This window comes from Anguilla rostrata, chromosome 2 (assembly GCF_018555375.3).
Source record: "Anguilla rostrata isolate EN2019 chromosome 2, ASM1855537v3, whole genome shotgun sequence".
Taxonomy (NCBI): Eukaryota; Metazoa; Chordata; class Actinopteri; order Anguilliformes; family Anguillidae; genus Anguilla; species Anguilla rostrata.
Window position 1 is genome coordinate 15,631,274 of NC_057934.1, and position 20,079 is coordinate 15,651,352.

General features: G+C 48.4%; 1 protein-coding gene across 19 annotated transcripts in view; it reads right to left on the reverse strand.

Annotated features, from left to right (window-relative positions):
- ebf3a (EBF transcription factor 3a) overlaps positions 1–20,079 on the reverse strand; it is a 93,783-nt gene that overhangs the window by 22,520 nt on the left and 51,184 nt on the right. For 6 of the 19 annotated variants that reach the window (XM_064320763.1, XM_064320756.1, XM_064320765.1 and 3 more), the window contains exons 7-10: positions 14,540–14,621; positions 10,371–10,488; positions 3,821–3,954; positions 3,131–3,257 (exon numbers count right to left, since the gene is read on the reverse strand). In XM_064320763.1, the coding sequence (XP_064176833.1) occupies positions 3,131–3,257; positions 3,821–3,954; positions 10,371–10,488; positions 14,540–14,621 (461 nt within the window). Of the gene's footprint in view, positions 1–3,130; positions 3,258–3,820; positions 3,955–10,346; positions 10,489–14,539; positions 14,622–20,079 lie in introns of all 19 variants that reach the window. The other 13 variants (XM_064320761.1, XM_064320750.1, XM_064320766.1 and 10 more) reach the window with 3 other exon arrangements.

Consider the following 20,079-nt stretch of genomic DNA (forward strand, 5'->3'; position numbering starts at 1 on the left):
TCAATGGCAAACCGATATAGGTATCAGACACCGCAGCATACTGCCACACTGTAACAGAAGCTGTGGCGGAACAAACAAGGTTAAAGGAAGAAGGGGAAAAAAATGCTAGAACAAGGAGGATCTTCAGACGACACAAACGCGTGTGCTCGAGCAAACCGCTACCCAACGACGCACAAATAAGCGTGATGCTCGCGGGCGTGCAAGGGCACTACCGGCCTTGATCACAGCTGGTTTCTTAAATGCTTGAATTTGAAATAAAAAACGGGAGCATATTTACTGATGCGGAAGAAGATTTCAATGTGTATCCCTCTTCGAAGTCTACGCTAATTTGCGATTTAACTTTAAACTAGAGCTCTTGAACCAGCTGAAACACAATGCCCTGGTAATGTGCATGCGAGGCGATTAACTGCCATTTCCAACTCGAGCGCAAGCCATTTGTTTAAAGACCGCTGACCTCCAAGACAGCCAGTTTGTGTTGGCTGTGATGGGAGAGGGGAAAGTTATTGACTCCAAACAGCTAGCTGGCCAATGCCATTGATGGGACTGCATCTGAGTCAACACAAATGATCTTTAAACCATCACAGCACCATAGCATCTTTGCTATTTTTTTCGTTTATTTGTTTTATGCTTATATTTTGTTGTTTCCTTTTGAGGCTTGGCCGGTGAAGGATAAGTAACGTGGAAACGAAATGTCCAAAGTAGACGGCCTGGGGTAATTTTGGTTCGCTGCCATTGTGATCAATGTACAATGTGTTTCTGCTGTTGTTGTTTTTTTGTGTTTTTTTTTTCCTATGCACGGAATTCATTATTATATTGACACGATTGCCCTTTGCAGACCAAACACGCTCACTGGAACATGACTGACTGAGGAATGATTTCAGAATTGCTTGTGAACGAAAGCTATTCCTGAGCATAGGAATCTCAATAGCAAAATGAACTCAAACGGCAAATGGACTCTAATGGATTAAGAGTGTAAGTCGTTACAATTCACATAAATGCACTAGACTCAGAATTTCAGAGCAGAGGTTTTTCTGTGAAAGTCCTCGCATGCTGCAGACTGGTAATAATCATCGCAGGCCATCCACTCCTTCTCCCCTAAGCCCGAGTCTGTGTCCATGAAAAGACACTTACAGCTGGTTGCAAATATTTGCATTTGGTTACAGTGCTCAGTGGACTTCAGAGGACATGATGGCTCCTGATAATTTGTGATAATCTATTTAATTGAGCACAAAGCGTCTATTGTCATCAAAAACATTGGGGGGAGGGAGGCTAAAATGAAAAGTTGTAAATGAGCTGTACGGAAGACATGCTGAGAGACGTGCTTGGTGCAAAACACGCACCAAATCCCCTTGTTAAATGGGCAGCCATTAAAATGCGTTCACTCCACAAAATTATTAACCATTCTAAAACTACAGAGACCTTTTTTTCCTTCCGCATTTCAAGTTCAAAGAGGCTGTTTATGAACTAATTACAAGTTTAAAATCTGCAATTTGTTCCAATCAATAAAAGTTAGAAGGGTTTAAACCTAATTACAATATTTGTTCATATGGTTCCTTGGAGTTATTGAATTATTTCAAAGCGCTTTTTAACTGAAGGATTGGGAAAGAATAAGAACAAAACATGCACCTCTGCACATTAGTAAATGAAAAAAAAAAAATATATAATTAGAACTGTAGTCATTAAATAATCCTTATCAATGTACATATTAATTAGTAAATAAAACAAAAAATTTGCCACTGTGTCAAGGTTAACGGTTCTCATTGTATTTTGCTGTGCTGACAGCAATTTGCTATGAGCTCGCAATTACACAGACAGTTGTAGTTAATTCTGCCTCTGAACACTGTACAGCTGTGAGGAAAGTGTTCCCTCACTCCAGCTTGACCTCCTCCTTGCAGGGTGATGCATTGTGGGAATTGTGAGGACAGTAGGGAGAAGAGCCGGACATGTCATTCGTGACTCTGTCTTTTAATTTGCTGTGCTAATCAACTGCGCGGCCGAAACCTCCAGGGGTAATTGTATCTTTATATTGGCTGAAGGGAACAGAGAACGGTGGGGGGAAGGGGAGCGGGGGCAGCAAAAACAACATGTCAGTGTTAAGTGTGGGGGTAGCGAGTGGGGGTGGGGGGGCTAGGGTGGTCTGATGAGTCTCATCCCAATCCCCTTAGTATGTGTGACTAATGGGCTCCATTCTTGGAGATTTGGCACTTTTATAGGGTTGTATATAAGCCATTAATGTCTTAACTTATATACCTTTCTAAGGCTTTACACAGCACACTCCACTCTTGTTTCATTATCCTGGTGCCTTGTTGGCCTCTGCTCCGCTCCTGCTGGGGAGGTTAAATGTTAGAGTGCCATGCCAGACTGCAGGCTTGGAGGGGACGTGATGGGAAACAGCTGCCTCATGGAGGGAAGGGGGGGGGGGGGCACTGGCTCCACCCATTTTATGGGAGTAGGGCACACTGGTGGCCCGGGTCCACTTTTAGGGGAGTGAAAGTAATTCCTGATGGTTATCTCATTGTCCTCATTAATTTTGGATCAGACAGAAGCTTCCAGGTCAGCTTGGCTTAAACCCCGCAACCCCCCCCCCCATCCTACTGCGCACCCTGCATCCCAGTCAACAGATAAGCTGCTGCTTCCTCTTCTCAAGACACTGCCTCGACCACACTCACGCTCTTAGAAACTCTCTCCCTGCCCCACACACAGACTCATTTTTCCAACCCACAGCAACGCATGTCACAAGTACCCAAAGAAAAACACCCAAGCTTGATTAAATAAAGCAGATGTTTTTCTATTGAAAACAAACAAAAAAATGGGGGGGGGGGGGGGAGTCAGACGAGGTCATGTGACTCCTTGTAATAGTTTGAGATGAACAGGACTCGGCAGGTTATCCCCCCGCCCCCCTGCGCGGTGGTTTGGGGAGGGATTGGGTTGCCGCACCTTCGGCCACTCTGCCCTCACACGTTTTACGGCCCTGCGAGTCCAGCGCCATTCAAACAGCTGGGTGGGCCAGCGCTTATCAGAGCGTGAAGTGTGTGTGTGGGGGGTGGGGGGTGGAGGGGATGGAGGGGAAAGACCCCTAAACAAGGGAGGGGGGGGGGGAGGAGAAACAGAGAGAAAGAAGGAGGCCTACCGGTGTAGACGAACCGCCCGGGCGCCCCTTTGCAGAACTGCTTCGACTTGTAGGAGAGGGTGACCTCAACCACGCCCGGAATGTGTCTGGGCGGAGTCTGTACCCGGATGGCGTGGGGCGTGATCAGCTGAAAGAACAGTCCAGGGTGAGCGGCGAGCCCTGCTATTGCAGAGCCAATAGGAACGATTCCGAGCAGTTTGGCTTAATTGCTGAAAAGGAATCTAAATTATCCCGTCAGCTAAGGGCTCTCCCATTATGCATTTGGGTCTCGAGGTTCTTCGGTTCTGGAATAAATGTCTGTAAACAGCCCTTGACTTTACTTTCCTTTTTTTTTTTTTTGAAGGAAAGGCCAGAGGGCATCGTTCACGCGAAAATTGCCTCCATATGTCTCCGTGCACTTTCTCTCCTGTAATATTTCAACACTAATTGTCCAATTGTACACAGAGACCGCCTGGTTTTTACCAGCTGGCAAAAAGACTTTTCGTGTGCATTCTAAAGCTGCAAATTGTACCCCTTCCTTATCTGCTTAACCATGCAATTAAAGTACAGAATGAATTTTAGATGATGGTGATGGGGTTTTTATTCCAGGCTAAACACGTCATTACACGTGACAGGTTGCAGACACGCTACACATACAGGTCGATGAATTATTTCGCCGGAGATCATACGTTTTCGCGGTTGACCACGTACCTCACTCCATACCAGCATCGTCCCGAACACAACTTGCAAGCCGTCGAAGAAGTTGTCTCCGATGATGATGACGGTGGCTCCGCCCGTGGTCCACCCTTCGCTGGGGCTGATGGCTTTTATGCACGGGGTAGCTGCTTGTACAAGGCAGAAAAAGACAGAATTTAGGACCTCGATCTCCAGCACCGCGGGCCTCTCTCCTCCGTTGACACAAGGCACGAGCACAACAATCAGAGGGCGTGAACGATTGTCTGACCGGGCGCAAAAAAGGCACCGTGATACATCAGAAGGCTCGCGTGCTTAAAGCAAAAACACCTAATGTTTTTAAACCAGCGAAAGGTAGCCCGGGCGGCGGCGCGCGGGCGCGGCAAGAGGAACGGCTCGACGTCGCAAAATTGCGCGTCAGGGAAAACACGGCTATTGCGAATGATTAAGCGGCGTGCGGCGCGTGCGTGCGGCGCGTGCGTGCGGCGCGTGCGTGCGGCTCGTGCGTGCGGCACGCCGATTCATCTGCTCCGCTCTACACATCTAAGCAGGAGTCAATCAGGAGAGGTCGCGGAGGGTAAAAGACGCGAGGGGGCGGGGAAAAGCGCGGGGCGTTCGATTTCTCGCGCGCGGCGGCTAATTGGGTCGGGCCTCCTCATCCGCGAACTTTTGCCTTTGGTCCAGAACTTCATTTTCCCCCCGTCGCTCCGCAATTACTGCCTTCGCGTGTCAACGGGGCTTTCATCAGGGAAACACAAAGGGGAAGAAAATGGAGTCAGAAGCGTCGCGCTAATGCTTCTGTCGGAGGTGCGTCGGTTTTTTGTTTTTTTTTTCGGAGCGTTTAATGTTGTTTGTCGACGCGCGTCCGCGAGCCGCGGGCTCGACCCGGGCTCCCTCTCCGGGGCCGTGTTACGGCGGGGCTGGGCCGCGCGGTGGCGGTGGCACAGACGGGCCGCAGCGCGGGAGGAGAACCCCGGGCTCCCAGAAGCCCCCTCTGCACCGGTGGAGGCCCGGATCCGGGGGGGCCCCCACGCGGATGGCTTTGGTCTCCGCTTTGATCAGATGCGTCTTTTACATTCTGCTGAGAGACCTTTCTCCGCCGGCTTTGATGGGCTTTTGTACGCCAGCTTTTCGTACAAAAGGAGCAGACACTAAAGATGTGCTCTCTCGCTCGCTATTACCGCTAAACTCTCCCGCTACCCTTCTCCCTCCACGCTGGTGGGAGACTTCACAGGAGCGCCCTCGTCCCGAGTTCAACCTTTAAATTAACCGCTCTGGGCTTCTTTTTCATCCTTTCCGGAATCTTCATTTTTCTCCAGCGCCTCTCCCGTTGGCCTTATTGTTGTTGTTGACATAGTGGAGCGCAGCGCAGTTGCGCTTTTAGGTGAGCTGCCCCCATAGCCTCCTAAATAATTCAGTGCTGACGTTTTGCAATCTGTCCAGCCTTTTAGTATAATCGGGACTGTTCCATTAACTGCATCTGAGATCATTTCATTCATCTGAGCTGATTTCACCAGAATGCTCTTCAATATGCAGCTAGGTTCCCTATCCACTGCATTTATTATTGATCACGTTGGTGAAATATGAATTTTAAAAATACACAAATTATGAAAATGTGAAAACATCTTACAAGGCCATGTTACTTAGGAGGATGTTTTTTGAATAATAATAATAATAATAACAATAATAATAACAATAATTTTCAATAATAATAATACATTTAGTACATATAATTCATTACAATGCTTGCACTGGAAATAGTGGAGTTAAAAAAAAAAACATTTATATAAATTGAGGCTCACGTTATTAAATATTTCAGAGCAAAATCTTCCACCGCAGGCCTCTCCTACAGCTATCGCGGGCGGCCAGGTCTAGTTAATCACCATTAGCTATTGTTGTGTAGAACACTTCAGACAAGCTAGCTCTCTTTGTTTGCTTTAATGTTGGACTAGTGGAGGTTATATTTGCTCATTCCGTGTGCATCTCCCCAGTGCAGCAGAGGCTCAGAGCACACACACCGGGAGCCTGCCCTTAACTAGTGCTGTTGACTTCATGCTAATAAGTTCATACAAATTTTCATTTCTGAGGCTTGCGAGTGACATTTGCTTTTCTTAATTGCAGGCAGAGCGTTTGAAAAGGATCAACTCTCTAAAGACAGACATGGCTCCTCAAAGGGAGTGACCTTCATCAGTACTGCCAATTATAGCGAATAATTCACCAAAAATTACAGTAAACAAATTTACTTTGTGTCGGTGAGGGGGGGGGTGGGTGGGTGGGGGAGCGGGCAGGGTGGGGAGGGGAGGTGGGGGTGGGGGTGGGGGGGGTTGGAGAGGGGGTTTGGGAGTGGAGGGGTGGAGGGGGCGGGTGGAGGGTGGATGGGGGGGAGGGGGAGGTGCGGGACACGGAGCGGGCAAGGGAGGGGCCGGCTGGCAGCTGCGGCTTGAGACCGACGCGCGCTGCCTCGGAATTCGCTATGCCTGGCCCTCGCCGCGCGGAGGAAAAAACGCCACGCGGGTCCGTCGCGGTGCGCCGTCTGAGGCGCGCGCGCCGTCTCCCTTCTGCCCGAATTTGCATACATTTCAATGCACATGCAGAAGAGGAACATGTGTTCAATAGGAGCCATGGCGAACCGAATTACACAGACAGCGTTAGCCGCCTAATGATATACGTGCACAATGCGCTCAAGCAGATGATGGAAATTGGACGGGGCGGATGAAGATGGCAGCGTCACAGGAGCTGGGCCTAGCGCCGCGTCAAAGTTAACGACACGATCGCTTTTTTTCGCTATTTCGGCTATTTTTTGGCTTCTTGCTCTAACGTCCGATTCAAAAATATAAGCTTTTTCTTTTTCCTGTTTTTTGGTTAGTTTGCCAAAAAATACACTATAAATCTAACTAGCTAACATAAAATGCGGAAAAAGCCCGCTAAACGACGGTCAGTTCACATATCGGCACGGTATGCAATATATATTAACGAATTAATTTTTATCTGTTTATGTATTCTCCTCAGATTAAAAACAGATGTTGGCTCCGTCGACACTTTGTTTGTTACCTAAGCGACGGCGTAGCTCCTCGGCGCGCTCCTGCGGATCTCTTTGATACTCCTCATTATCATGCTCGCGGTAGCGCCGCGGCGGCGGCGGCGTCTTAATATCGCTCGTCGCGCACCGGCATAAATCGGGGGAGGCTTTTGTTCGACGGGCCCTTTGTGCCTCGCGGTGGACGGTCGACGAGCAGCCGGGGGAGAGCCGAAGGACCGGCTGGGGCCCCCCCTTACCCCCCCCTTACCCCCCCCTTGTGTATTATTTACAAAACACCGGCGAGGTGAAGTCGGAGGCGCCCGCTCGACGCGCTCGCTCGCTACCCTTCGCTCCTCCCGAGCAGCGCGGCGGCGTTTGTCACCTTTCTCCCCGTCAGCAATATTGAGACACTCAAACAGGTCTCATCTTGCCTGGCGAACGCTCCTTTGTTCTGCCTGCTAAAATGTCTTGTAATTGTGCTTTGCGTGTCCAGATGGCGGGCTGATACTGCAGCTGATGGGATTATACCTTTTACCTCTCCTCGGGCCATCTGTTCCCTTTAACTCGCTAAAACCCTGCAGCCTGGATTCGGTTGTCTTTATTGCATAAACCTAACAGCATTACAGGCACTTGGCATGCAAATGACTTCCACGCTGCAGGGCCCCGGTGCTGAGAGGGGGCTTTGCGGGAGGCTGGAGCCCGGGCCTGACGCAGGCGCCGGAGCCCTTTATGAACCGCGGAGCGGGATGAAAGGGAGCGCGTGCGCATCGGGGGTGGGGGGGCGGTGCACGCTGCCGCTGCGAGCGCCTGTGTGCGCGCACGTGCGCAAGCTGCCGTGTGTGTGTGAGTGTGTGTGTGTGTGTGTGCGTGCTTGTGCAAGAGTGTGTGTGTGCCTGTGTGTTCTGTGTCTGTGTGTAAATGTGACTGTGTGTAAAGTGGGTATGTCTCCAGTGTGACTGTGTGTGTGTCTGTGTGTGAGGGTGTGTGTGTGTGTGCATGTTACTGTGTCTCTGCATGATTCTGTGTGTGTGTGTATGTATGTGTGCAAGAGTGTGTGTGTGCCAGTGTGTTGTGTGTCTGTGTGTAAATCTGCAAGTGAATATGTCTGCTGTGTGTGTGTGTGTGTGTGCATGCGTGCATTGCGTGTGTGAGTGTGTTTGTGTTCACGTTCATGTTCATGTATATATCTGCGATGTGTGCCTGAGGACATTAAGATTATTTCTACTGCGCTGCTCTGGGAAGGTATGAACCACAAATTTTGCACCTCCGCCCCCGCGTTCTATTCAACAACTGTAAATAATTTGCAGTGTTCTGTGAGCTCTGAAAATCATGGCGGTGTCAACACTGGGCCCGGGCAGAAGAGAAGAGGGAGGTAGTTTACTTGGAAATGGTGTGGGAGCAGTGAGCATGCATGCGCCACTGCTGAATATAGAATGATTGGACGCTGAAAGTAATGTAAGGGGATGGGAAGGGAAGCTGCACTCAGAGTTTTTCGCTTTTCGGGCACTTTCCCGGCAAAGAATGTGTTGCTAATCTAAAGCACGCCGTCCCGGCCTACCTGCGGCGCGGGCTTTATGGCGGACCCGGGTGGCGTTACGGTTTTTTACTGCCGCGCATCCTGCTCATGTGTGCGCCGCGCCGCCGCGCAGAGATCAGACGCGGGGCCCGGCGCTCCCGAGACTAAACGGACGCGTGCCGTCCCTCCTGCGCGGCGCCAGAGCAGGTGAGCGAGGGGTTAAAGAAGATTACTCGCTGTGTGAGCGTGTGGGCGTGTGAGAGAGAGAGGTGAGCATTAAAAAAACATCTCTGAAATTTAACAGAAATGCCAGAAAGTGTTTCTTCCCTGTGTTGTGTTTATGTGGTTCAGAATGTCTATATATATATGGAAACATTTACTTGGCCATCATTGCATCCTGCATCATTGCATCCTGCCTAAGCATAGTAATATAACATGCAGCTGTGTATACATTATGGAGCTAATAAATAGAGATAAACGACACATACTGTAGATGAACAGACACGTCAGGCCAGAGAAGAAAAAAAAAAGATGGATGAAAGGGGGTGGGTGATTGGGCTTTGAGGACGTGGTTGGGATGGGGGAGGAGCCTGCGCAGACGCTCGCTCTGTCCCGCGGGACGGGGGAGACTGGGGGAGAGGGCTCAACCTCTTTAATTGCTCTCCTCATTAATGCCGGTTGCTAAGCAAAACACACCTACCATCTAGCGACGAGCGAAGAGACAAACAATACGTCATACGGTATAATGACTTTAAAGCTCTGGGCAACCTTTAATTATTATATTTTTGTTCTGCAGCTTAGTCATTATTAAGAAAAAGAAGAAGGAGAAAAAAAAATAGAAAACAAACAAGTTTGCTTTCTCTCTCTTGCTCTCTCCATCTCTCTCTTCCTCCCATTACCCCCCAGTGCTTGAAAATGATAAATTGTCTTTGCCTTTTCTTGGTGTAAAATTAAATATCATCATTGCCTCGGTAATATAATAATTAACGCCTGAAAGTTGTGTAATAGGAGAAAACATATATAGGTTTGTTGTTTTAAAGGTAATTGGCCCCGAAACCTTATTTTCCTTGCCACATTATGCAAAGATAACTAATGCACTCTGGCAAGCGGCATTTTTCCATAACCTTTATAGTGAATGGAGAAGGAGGCAGACAGGGGTTAGGAGGTTATGTTTAGTGCTTTTTTTACATTTGAATTTCCCAGGGCTTCCTTGTCCAACTTTTTTTTTTTTTTTCCTCTCCGTGAGCTTTTTTTCCCCATTTTGTGCAGACCAGGCAATCGGTCAATCACATGGAATCAGTTGGAGGGAAAACATTTAGAGCTGGTTTTCTCATAGAGAGCAACAGAGGGGGCCAGGAAGCAGGAAACTGATCTCACAGCAAATTCTTTGCACATTCAATCACAATTCTTTTTTTTTTTTCATGCAATCGACGGCAAGTGAAAAATAAGGCTCTTTCTTATTAAAATATAAAAGCACAGAAATAGTAATGCTGTTATTATTGACACATGACATTATTATTATTATTATTATTATTATTATGTTCAACAGTAAATGCCAAAACAAACTTAAACTTAAATAACAACAATAATAATAATAATAATAATAATCATCATCATCATCAACATTATCATCATCATTATCAGAAGAAGAAGAAGAAGTAGAGGAAGTAGAAGAAGAAGAAAAAGAAGCAGGAAAAGAAGAAGAAGAAATAAGTTCAAAACAGCAGGCAGCAGCATGGAAATGATTCCGTGAAAGAATGGAAATACATGGCTGGTGAACTTCTCAAATAAACCATTAGCACAGGAATGGGAAGTAGACGCTAGAGGCTGAATTAGACCAGCTTTTCCCAAAAATAACCACCCGGAGGGATGAATGAATACATGACAAAAACTGCAGATAGGGGGAAGGAAAAGAGGACAGAAAGTAAAGACAGGGCGTGAAGAGAGTGAAGAGAGAGAGAGCGAGAAAAAAAGTGTCAGAAATTAAAAGACATGTAAAATGTGCCTACCATTCTCCAGATAAGGAGCCGTACCTTCTGAAGGGTCGAGACGTCGAGCCCTTCGGCCGTGCTTGGAGTTGTTGTGTACGAACATGTTGTCCGAGACAGCCAGGACATGGCCGTCCACATTGACTGTTGTGGATACAACAACCTGCAACAAGAGCGAAAGGCAGAAGCTCTTTATTGGGGAATCTGTAAACAGCGAGGCGAGCGCGGAGCGGGAAAGAGAAGGAAGAAGAACGCGGAGAGCGGTCATTAGGTCACCCTGGCTCGGCTACACAGGCGGATGCAGACGCGCAGCCGAAGACATTCAAAAGGCCATTTCTTCAGGGAGGGGGTTTAAGTGTTATAAAATTGCCCGCGATTAATGCTTTATTGCGCGTGGGAGTGCGTTTGTGATTCAGCTGTAAATATGACACTCGCGCCCTAGCCACAACACACAAAAATAAGCATGTCTCAAAATAAGCACACACACACACACACACACACACACAGGCACACACATGCATGCTTCACACAAACGCACATGCACACACTTGCGCAACAAATACACATGTGCAAGGACACATACGCACACACACACACACAGACACACACACGCACACACACACGCACATACACACAGTAGCCAACTTCCCCCTAGTGACCCCACACAGTCTGCTGCTCCAAGCACACTTTAATGAATAGATTCATCTACACAGACGGAGATGCTGGGTGGTGACCACCAAGGGGACTCTTCCAAGCACTGCAGTCTGATCTTATTGGACACACACACACACACACACACACAAAGCGCCAGCATTTCTTTCGCTTGCAACACCTCTCAGGTGAGGAGCGCTCCTTACGAGAATTATTCCGTCGTTTTACACCTTGGAAGCCGTAAGTGAAAACACATTTTTAAAAGCGGAGTGTAAAAACCATGACCTCTGTACCGCTGGGCTTATTTTCCCCAACAAGTTGTTCGTTGGGTTTGTGTTTTCCTTCATATCAAAGTGCTGCACGCATCCCCCGTAGGTCTTGTATTATTAAAACTATAAATGATATCAAACCAATCAAAATGGTCCATTTTCACACCCGAAGAGCAAAACAAAATAGCATCCATTAAAACTCCTACCCCTCCCCCCCCTCCCAACGTGTCAGCTTTTAGCCTGCTCTGCTAATGGCCATAGCCGGCCTGCTGGGAATCACGAGGTGCTTTACAGTTTCAAATACCTTTTCAGAGGGGATCCCAGGGAGAAAATAAAATCCACGGCTACGCGGAAGCTCCACATAAACAAAATGCTTTTCTGTCGAAAGTGCAAACTTCAACGTCTAAACTCAAGCTCTCCCCTTCTCTTTGTTCTTCTGATTGTTCCGTAAAAAATAATTCACATTACCACCGGTGAGTTCACCAGAGTAGATGCAAAAGATACCTCAAATGGGTAATCGACGTTTTATTTTTATATATTTATTTCTCCTTCTTAAAAGTAATCCACTACTTACACTAACGCGTGGATACAGTTCGCTTAAGTGTTGGTCGAGTGGTTAACAGGCTCTCGAAGCCTCACCTCTGGCCCTCTTTCACTCCAGCAGGCATCGTTCCCATTGATCTATTGATGTATCGATGAGTCGCTTTATCTAATCCCGCTCACTCGAGAACTCGAGAGCCGCTTTTCAAATGGGCCGGCTGCGGGGGCTTTTTTTTTTTTTTCTTCTTCTTCGCCGGGTCTCGTAAACTGTCGAGCAAATTAGCAGGGCCTCCTTCCTTCTGTTTGGTAAACAATCCCTCTCCAGTCAATTTTACAGTCACATTTAAGGTCTACTAATGAGGGGGCTTTGCATGTGAATGGGAGAGGTGGGGGTGGGGGGGGTGGGTATAGGGGGGCGCATGAATGGCGAAAGTGTTTTCAGTCAGGAGGGAGCGAGCCCCTCTCAGGACGGTTCTGATGGCGATTGACCCCGGTACGTCAGTGGAATGCAGGGGCTTTTTTTTTCTTTTTTTTTTTTCTCGTGTGCGTGCGTGTGAAAGGGCTCCATTCTTGTGTCCAGGTTCAGAGTCGGGCCACGGGGAGAATGATGGATAGGGCCTTCCCCGACTTCCAGCTGCTCTGCGGTAGCCGGTGGAGAGGGAGGCACGCGGAACGCACGACCCTTGCCAGCAAAACACCTAGGACGGAGCATCTGGGAAATTTATCCTGGAAACGGCACCCCGTCTGGGAGCGCAGGCCAAAGCGGTGCTTCCTTCAACGCCGCGATTGCAAAGACACATGGTCAACTGTACCAGAAATAATAATAATAATAATAATAATAATAATAATAATAATAATAATACATTATGTTTGGTTTGAATTCCTTTATACAAAGCTACTTAGTCGCACTTTTGAAAGTAGTATATAGTTTAATTTAAAGGCCACCTCAGTCAAATGATTGTATGATGTTGATGAAGATGACAGTAAGTTCATCCACAAATTCATTCGGAGACTATTTGGAAAGCACTGCAGATGTAAGGCTTAATGGTTGGAGTCAGCCATTTAGGCCTGAAATATAGAGAGGAGGGGGGGAAAATAAAAAGATCGGAAATGGAAGACGCGTTTTCAAAACGTGTGAGGAGCCTTTAACAGAGCTCAGAGGAGCTAAGAATAGATCCTGGTTCACATTGCTGGGGCTGCTCATAATGTTGCCGAGCGCTGCGTAAGATTACGTAGGGGAGAAAATAAAAATGGGTGGGGAGTGGCGCGGCTCGAGCGGCGGCGGGATCTCGTTCTCCTAGCGCGCGCGCTTCGGCTCGGCGAGGTGCTGAGGCGGTGCGAGGCCTTTGAAGACGCCATCGAGGCCCTGACATGCTGTTAAGTCCACTTAAACCTTCAGGGAGGCGGGGAGATTAGCCGAAGAGACCTGGAGAAGTCCTATCCGGTGACTGGTGGCTCCATTGTCGAGCGGGAGATCAGCTGGTGACTGATGGTTCTTTTAGTCATCGGTGAGACAAAGAGGACGATTCCACTCAGTCCAGATTTGACCTTCTGCACTCGGCGCATGGATCAATATCACCAATGTCGCTCGCAGCCCCCATGTATGAAAAATGAAAGCTACGCTTGGTTGTTTTCAAGGAGCTCTATCTTTATATAGAGAAGTATATTATATAGAGAGAGCCAGAGAGAGAGAGAGACAGAGAGAGGTAGGGAGAGGGAGAGAGGCAGAGACAGAGAGAGAGAGAGAGAGAGAGAGAGAGAGAGAGAGAGAGAGAGAGAGCAGTCAGCCGGAGAAGGACAGTGGGCAATAGGATTGGCTTGCTCAAAGATCAACGCCGGCTGTGTGCTATCAAAACAACTTTCACGCGTTCCTGTACACACGTGCAGTAACCCTCCCAGATGCGTCCCTCTGCGGCCAATTCGCGCCGCCGTTTACGCCACTGTTACAGTACGCGCCGCTCAAATCGTTTTCGCTGTACCAGACGCAATTGCGTTTCCCCTTTCATAAACAAAAAATGCTACCGTTGTCACAATACATTTTCCAGCACGTATTGTTTTTAAAAAATCACTCTGCGTGTGTGTATGTCTGACTGTGTGTGCCTGTGTGCATGTGTCTGCACTTGCGTGTGTGTGTGTGTGTGTGTCTGAGTGTGTAAGTGTGTGTGCCTGCGTGCCTGCATATATGCATAGAGAGGGAGAAACAGACTCCTTAATAGGTAAATGCAGTTCCGCCCTCTCAGTGAGATTAATAGTGAATGCTCCGTGTCCAGCCCGGATGCTCAGTGAGCATGCTCAGGAGCCGGGCACTCTGCACTCTGACTGAGAATACGCCCTGAATATGAAAAACAACAAAACAGCTGCACGGCTCTCTCTCAGGAGACCCCTCTGTGGCACCGGGGCTGCCCATCCCGCCCTGTCTGGCCTGTTTAAATATATCTGCAAAGCATCTTCCCAGAGGGACAGCGGGAGCTCCCATCACTCTACTTAATGCCTTTTTCCTCGGAATAAACAGAGATTTGGGTGGAGGAGAGAAGGAGAGGGAGTGAGAGAGAGAGGGAGAGAGGGAGGGAGAGAGAAAGAGAGAGAGAGTGTGTGAGTGTGTGTGAGTGTGTGCGTGTATGCGTAAGTGTGTGTGGCTGTGTGCATGTGTGAGTGTGTCTGTGTGTGTGCGCATGCGTGTGTGTGCCTGTGACTGGAACAGTGCCGCACGGGGCTGAGAGAAAGCGGAAGAGACTTCGCAGGGCGTCAATTTACCTGGAATCTGCGCATGTCTCGGGGGTTCCCTGCATTCTTCAGGCAGTTCTGATTGCACTTGAGGAAGAATTTTAAAAAGAACCTGCGAGAGAGAGAGAGAGAGCACAAGGGAGAGAGAGATCCCACGTTAACAGCCACGCCTTCGCAAAAACAGGCAGCAAAGCAGAACCGCCGAGACGGTACAGTACATCACTTCCATCGCAACTTCGGGACGGAGCACCGTCACCTGACACTCAACACGGCTTTGATTCGCGCCGCAAATCAAGGTCATCCGAACAATAATACCGTACGCTTCGTTTACATCCGCGCCTCAACACATATTTAAATAAATTAACGCTCATTGCATTAAACATGAATGCCGCGAGTCGTCATGCAGAAACATCTACGGGGTCCATGAACTGTCAAATTTTTTTTTTCCTGTTTTCAGAAATGCTCAAGTACCCGGATAGGCACACGGCACGCTGTCCTTTTAGAGGAAGGGATGAAGAGGTCGCTGAGGGAAACAGGGGCCTACAGCACGCGGCGAAAAAAAAAACAGTCGCCCCGCCCCCTCACCTGACGTACAGGGTTCACGGCTCCCTCTAAACACCCATCTGCCGTCGACATACAGGAAGTCACTTGATATTCCACCCATCTATTTTTCCCTAACGGCCAACCCCGCAATTAAAGCAGGCATGTTCAATAGCGAGGCAGATTAGGCGCACCTGAGGCCGAGCCTCATTTGAGGAGCATCAGGAAAAGGAAAAAAAAAAAGAGGACCTAACAAGGTGAGAGCGCGGCCGCAAACTTATAGTCCTGTCAGCCAATTAGGTGTCCCGCTTCTGGGACCTCCGCGCCGGGCAATTACGCCACAAATTACAACCTGGCTAATCTTCTGAACAAATGTCATGTCTGCAAGATCCGAAGGAGGGCATCTCGGCAGCGCGGACGCTCCCTGCTCCCGGGCCTGACAGCTCCCGCGCGCCACAGCCCCGGAGAGCCTGCCCTGTGTGTTCCTGCCTGATCCTTTAGCGTGGAGCCTCTGCGTGTGTGTGTGTGTGTGTGTGTGTGTGTGTTCAAGTAAAGCCTCTGCGTTGTGTGTGTGTGTGTGTGTGTGTTCAGGTGAAGCCTCTGCGTGTGTGTGTGTGTTCAGGTGAAGCCTCTGTGCGTAAGTGTGTGCGTGTGTGTGTGTGTGTGTGTGTGTGTGTGTTCAGGTGAAGCCTCTGTGCGTAAGTGTGTATGTGTGTATGCGTGTATGTGTTTTCAGGTGAAGACTCTGTGCGTATGTGTGTATGTGTGTTCAGGTGAAGCCTCTATGCGTAAGTGTGTATGTGTGTATGTCTGTTCAGGTGAAGACTCTGTGCATAAGTGTGTATGTGTATATGTGCATATGCTTGTGGTGTGATTGTGCGTATGCGCACACGTGATGGGGTTTTGTGCGTGTGTGCGTGCATGTGTGCATTTGTTCATGTGTATATGTAAGCATGCATAAGGCACGTTTGTGTGTGTGTCTGTGTGTGCGCGCGCAGGTGTATGTGTTATTTTATGAGTGCATATGCTTTTTTTAGGCTCATACTGCAGGTGCCCCATGAAATACACCCCCTTTTGTGGGTGAATTTGGTTCCAGGAGACAGCCAGACAAGAGCATGCAGAGAGCTCTTTAAATGGCTTTTCTGTCTGTCTGAGTGAACCAAGGTTGTTCACAATTGAAGATGCTCCTTTTGTAGGCTTTCTAAACATTAGGACTCTCACTTCATCTGTATCAGGTTCACACTCCTCTCAAATGCTATAAGGCTAAGCACAGACAACAAGAGCTTGTGTAAATATAACTGAACTGTACATCTTTTGTATGTGTGAATACTTATGTGTAGGCAAAATATTAATTGGGCAATTCCCTGGCCTGCGTATAGATTAGGTACATCACGTGTGCTTTTTTGTTTCTATAAAATGCAAACATTGCATGTCGGTGCTGGATTAGCACAAATATCAGTTGGTATTCTTTAAAGTTAACAGACATGCTTTTCTCAGAAAATGCAGAGGCTCAGTTCAGGAGGCGGACATCTTTTTTTCTCTTTTTTTTTCCTATTTCCTTTTGCCATTTTGAAGCCCCTCAGAAGGGTTCTGGGCCGACTTTTTTTTTTTTCAAAAACGTGGAATGGCACCCCTGACCCGCCCTGCCTTCCCCGAGTCCAGGCGGTCATTTTATACGCCTTCTCCTGGACACGACGGGACCGACCTCCCCCACCCTCCCCACCCCCCACCCCCAAAAAAAACGATCGGCGAGGGGGGGGAGGAGGAGGCGCGCGCCGCGTGGAATGCTTTCCCGCCGCGTCACAAGACCCTCTGGCCTGCCCGTCGATAAAGCCGTCCCCGCCGCAGCAGCCCCCCCACCCCCCCCCCCCCCCCCCAGAACACAGATCTGCCACCGATTTGCGGAGGGGGCGATAAAAACTCCCGGCCTGTCATTAGTGCATTATGCTTAATTGTGTACAGTATGTTTTCGGAAGCATCCATCGGACCATTATCAAAATGACCATTATATCCACTAATTCCCCGAGCCTGACTTTATTTCCCCGAAGAGTCATAATCTCTCACAGCAGGTATCGGAGTAAATCAAGCTTGAAATACGGCCTTTATTTACTTGCCTCTCTTAGGCAGAGTGGAGGGATCTTGCTAACAAACAGCTCCTCTGCCACGGAGCAGGCTTCGCTGGCCCTGCACGTTGCAGTGGAGGGAGCTGAGCGGACAGAGGAAAGATCTCTGGTTTCTCGTCGCGAGACAAGAGGTCTGCATATCTTTTTTTTAGTGTCTCCCCCTATTTTTTATTTATTTTTTTAATCCAATTTTCGCATGGACAGTCTGGAACTCGCAGTGCAGACTAATTCAGTGAATCAGCAGAGCATAAGCTCTATATCTTCCTTTAAAAATAAATAAGTGAGTTCATTCGTTCATTAACTGAATGCTACGGATAATGTACACGTTATCATTTGTAAGCTTGAATGTGGCCAAGCACTGTTCCCTAGTCGCGTGGTGTACTTTTACTGCCTTTCCTCTACCGTGGCGAGTTGTCAGTCCTGGAACGTCGGCGTAACGACGGCGTGCCGCCACTTTCGCCCGCGTGCAAGCTACGCCACGCCAACACAAAGAGGCGCTAATTTGAAGTCGGCTCAATTGCCGCATGTTTAGTTCATTCCTATTTACTTTTATGAAGTTGATTAACCAGAGATTTGCTGCTATCTGATGAAAATAATTTTAATTGTAGTCCTAGGCTCCAGTGTAATATCCATTACATTAGGAGCTGTTTAAATTCTACATGGGTATCAGGCAAATTGGCCCTTTGTGAGCCTGGAAGCAATTATGACCGAACAGCTCCCCGTTTAAATGGCTACAGAACTTTGTGGTGTTGTTCAGGACGATCGGAAACAAAGGAGGGCGTTTAATTGTAATTTAATGGAATATCAAGGAGTCGGTGGCATTAGATGTTGGCAAAGGAGAACAGGGGGAAAAAAAATTAACTGCAATTATGTTTGATTAAAGCTATCCTTCTCAATAATCAGCAATTCTGACAGGCCACAGGGCTCTTGTGGCTTCCGGAATGGCAAAAGGTGTTGAACAATATTAGGGCCAATAAAGGGGATATTAGCATAGCTAATTACAGCACTGGAAAAGCAGGGGAAAAGGACCTCTGTGTATTGTAATGTGTGAAATAATTGGCCCAGGCAGTTATCAATTACAAGAGAAGAGAATTTGGTTTGTCAGGGAAAGAGCTGAGCAGATGCATGTAATGCCCGCCCCCGCCGCCGCCGCCCCCGCCCTCCGACGTCTCCGGGCGGCGCCCAGAAGTTCGCTTTCATCGCGGGCCGCAACTTGCCGGTGGACAAAATGGCTGATAAGATGATCGCGGCGACCAGGCCCGGGTAATTAATACGACTTGTCCTCAGCCCTGCGCTTGATCCTGATCTTTCTCACCTAACTGATGCCACTAATCATCCAATAATGATTTCCTCCCCTCTGGTCAAAGGAGAGAGAGAGAGAGAGAGAGAGAGAGAGAGAGAGAAGAAAAAAAAAAGAAATAGGCCGCCTCTTTAGAAATGCGACGGGCTCGACGTTTTAAGACCGCGCCGACTTCACAGGCTCCGTAACCGAGGAGAGCAGGGAACTTTTTTTTTTTCTTTTTTTTTGGTGTAATTTGAGGTCCATAATGCCCTCTTATCTATACTCATTAGATCACAGGATCGTTTTACGCTCGCGGTCAAAGACGGACCGCGCTCTTTCTCTCCCTCTCTTTTATTCCCCTCCCATTCATCCAAAAAAGAAAAAAAAAGGAATTAAAAAAAAAAAAAGAAAAACAAACAAAGATGAAGAGGAGGGAGCAGCCCTCGCGTCGGTGTCCGCGGTAATTGGCGGAGGGGTTTTCTACTCTTCCCAGGCCTGCTCCCTCTCCTTCTCTCTCTCTCTCTCTCTCTCTTTCTTTATCTTTCCCTTTTTTATCCTTCATTTAATGGGGAGGCAGAGCGGGAATAGATACAGGACGTCTCTATTATTCTAATGGCGGGGGGAAGGAGAGGAGCAGGGGCAGGCGAGGGGTGAAGCGGGAATAATAAGGCGCGGCGCTCACGTGCCATTTCACGCGTGCTAGCCGCCGCGCCGCGCACGGAGCCGGCGCAAAAAAGAAAAAAAATCTGCTGCGCTAAATGTATTTTTGTACTAAATGATATTGAGAGAGAGAGAGAGAGAGAGAGAGGCCCTTTACTTGACTTTGTCGCTCGCTCGCCCGGCGCGTTATCGTCACCTCGCGGAAGGTTGCTCATCAGAATGTAGGACAGCAAATTAGCGCCACATTACCGCTGGCCCGAGAGAATCTTTCCATTTTTTCTTTTTACTTTTTTTTCTTTTCCGAAACCGCGTCGAGGAAAGGAAACGTGCACGTCTTTTTCTTCCAAGATGAACCCAAAAAAAAAATGGCTGTCAGAAATAAAAAAGAAAGAACCCCCCCCCTACCCAAAAAAAAAAAAAAAAACAGCGGCAGATGGGTGAAATCTCATCCATGTGACGTAAAGGCCGCGCTGTGATTGGTGGGCGTGCGCCGGTCAGCCCGGTGCCTCGCCGCGGCCCCCGCGCTAATTACCGGGCGAGGCGCTGAAAGCGCTGGCCGCAGCTGCGCGGCTCTCCGGGGCAGGCCATCAGTCGCTGGCCGTATTGATTACCCAGCAATCCTAGCCGATCGGGCCCCCGCTGCCGCGCAGACAATGTGCTTCCCTCAGAAATCCTGTAATGAGCGCTTCCTATACACGGCTACATTCTGCTGACATCAGATCTCTGAACTGAGATAGTACACAGGTCAATACATATTGGATTTCCAAAATGCTCGGGTCTTAATGTCAGGTCCTCTCCACTCCCCACCTCTACCGCCATTGGCCGGTCCCTCACGGTTCCACATCCTTAAGGGTCAGTGGGAGATAGGGGTTTAAAAAAAAAAAGAAAAAAGAAGAAGAACAGTGCTCCATTAGGCTGATTTATTCTTCAAATATGGCATGACAAATTGCTCCAACGCTGGCCTT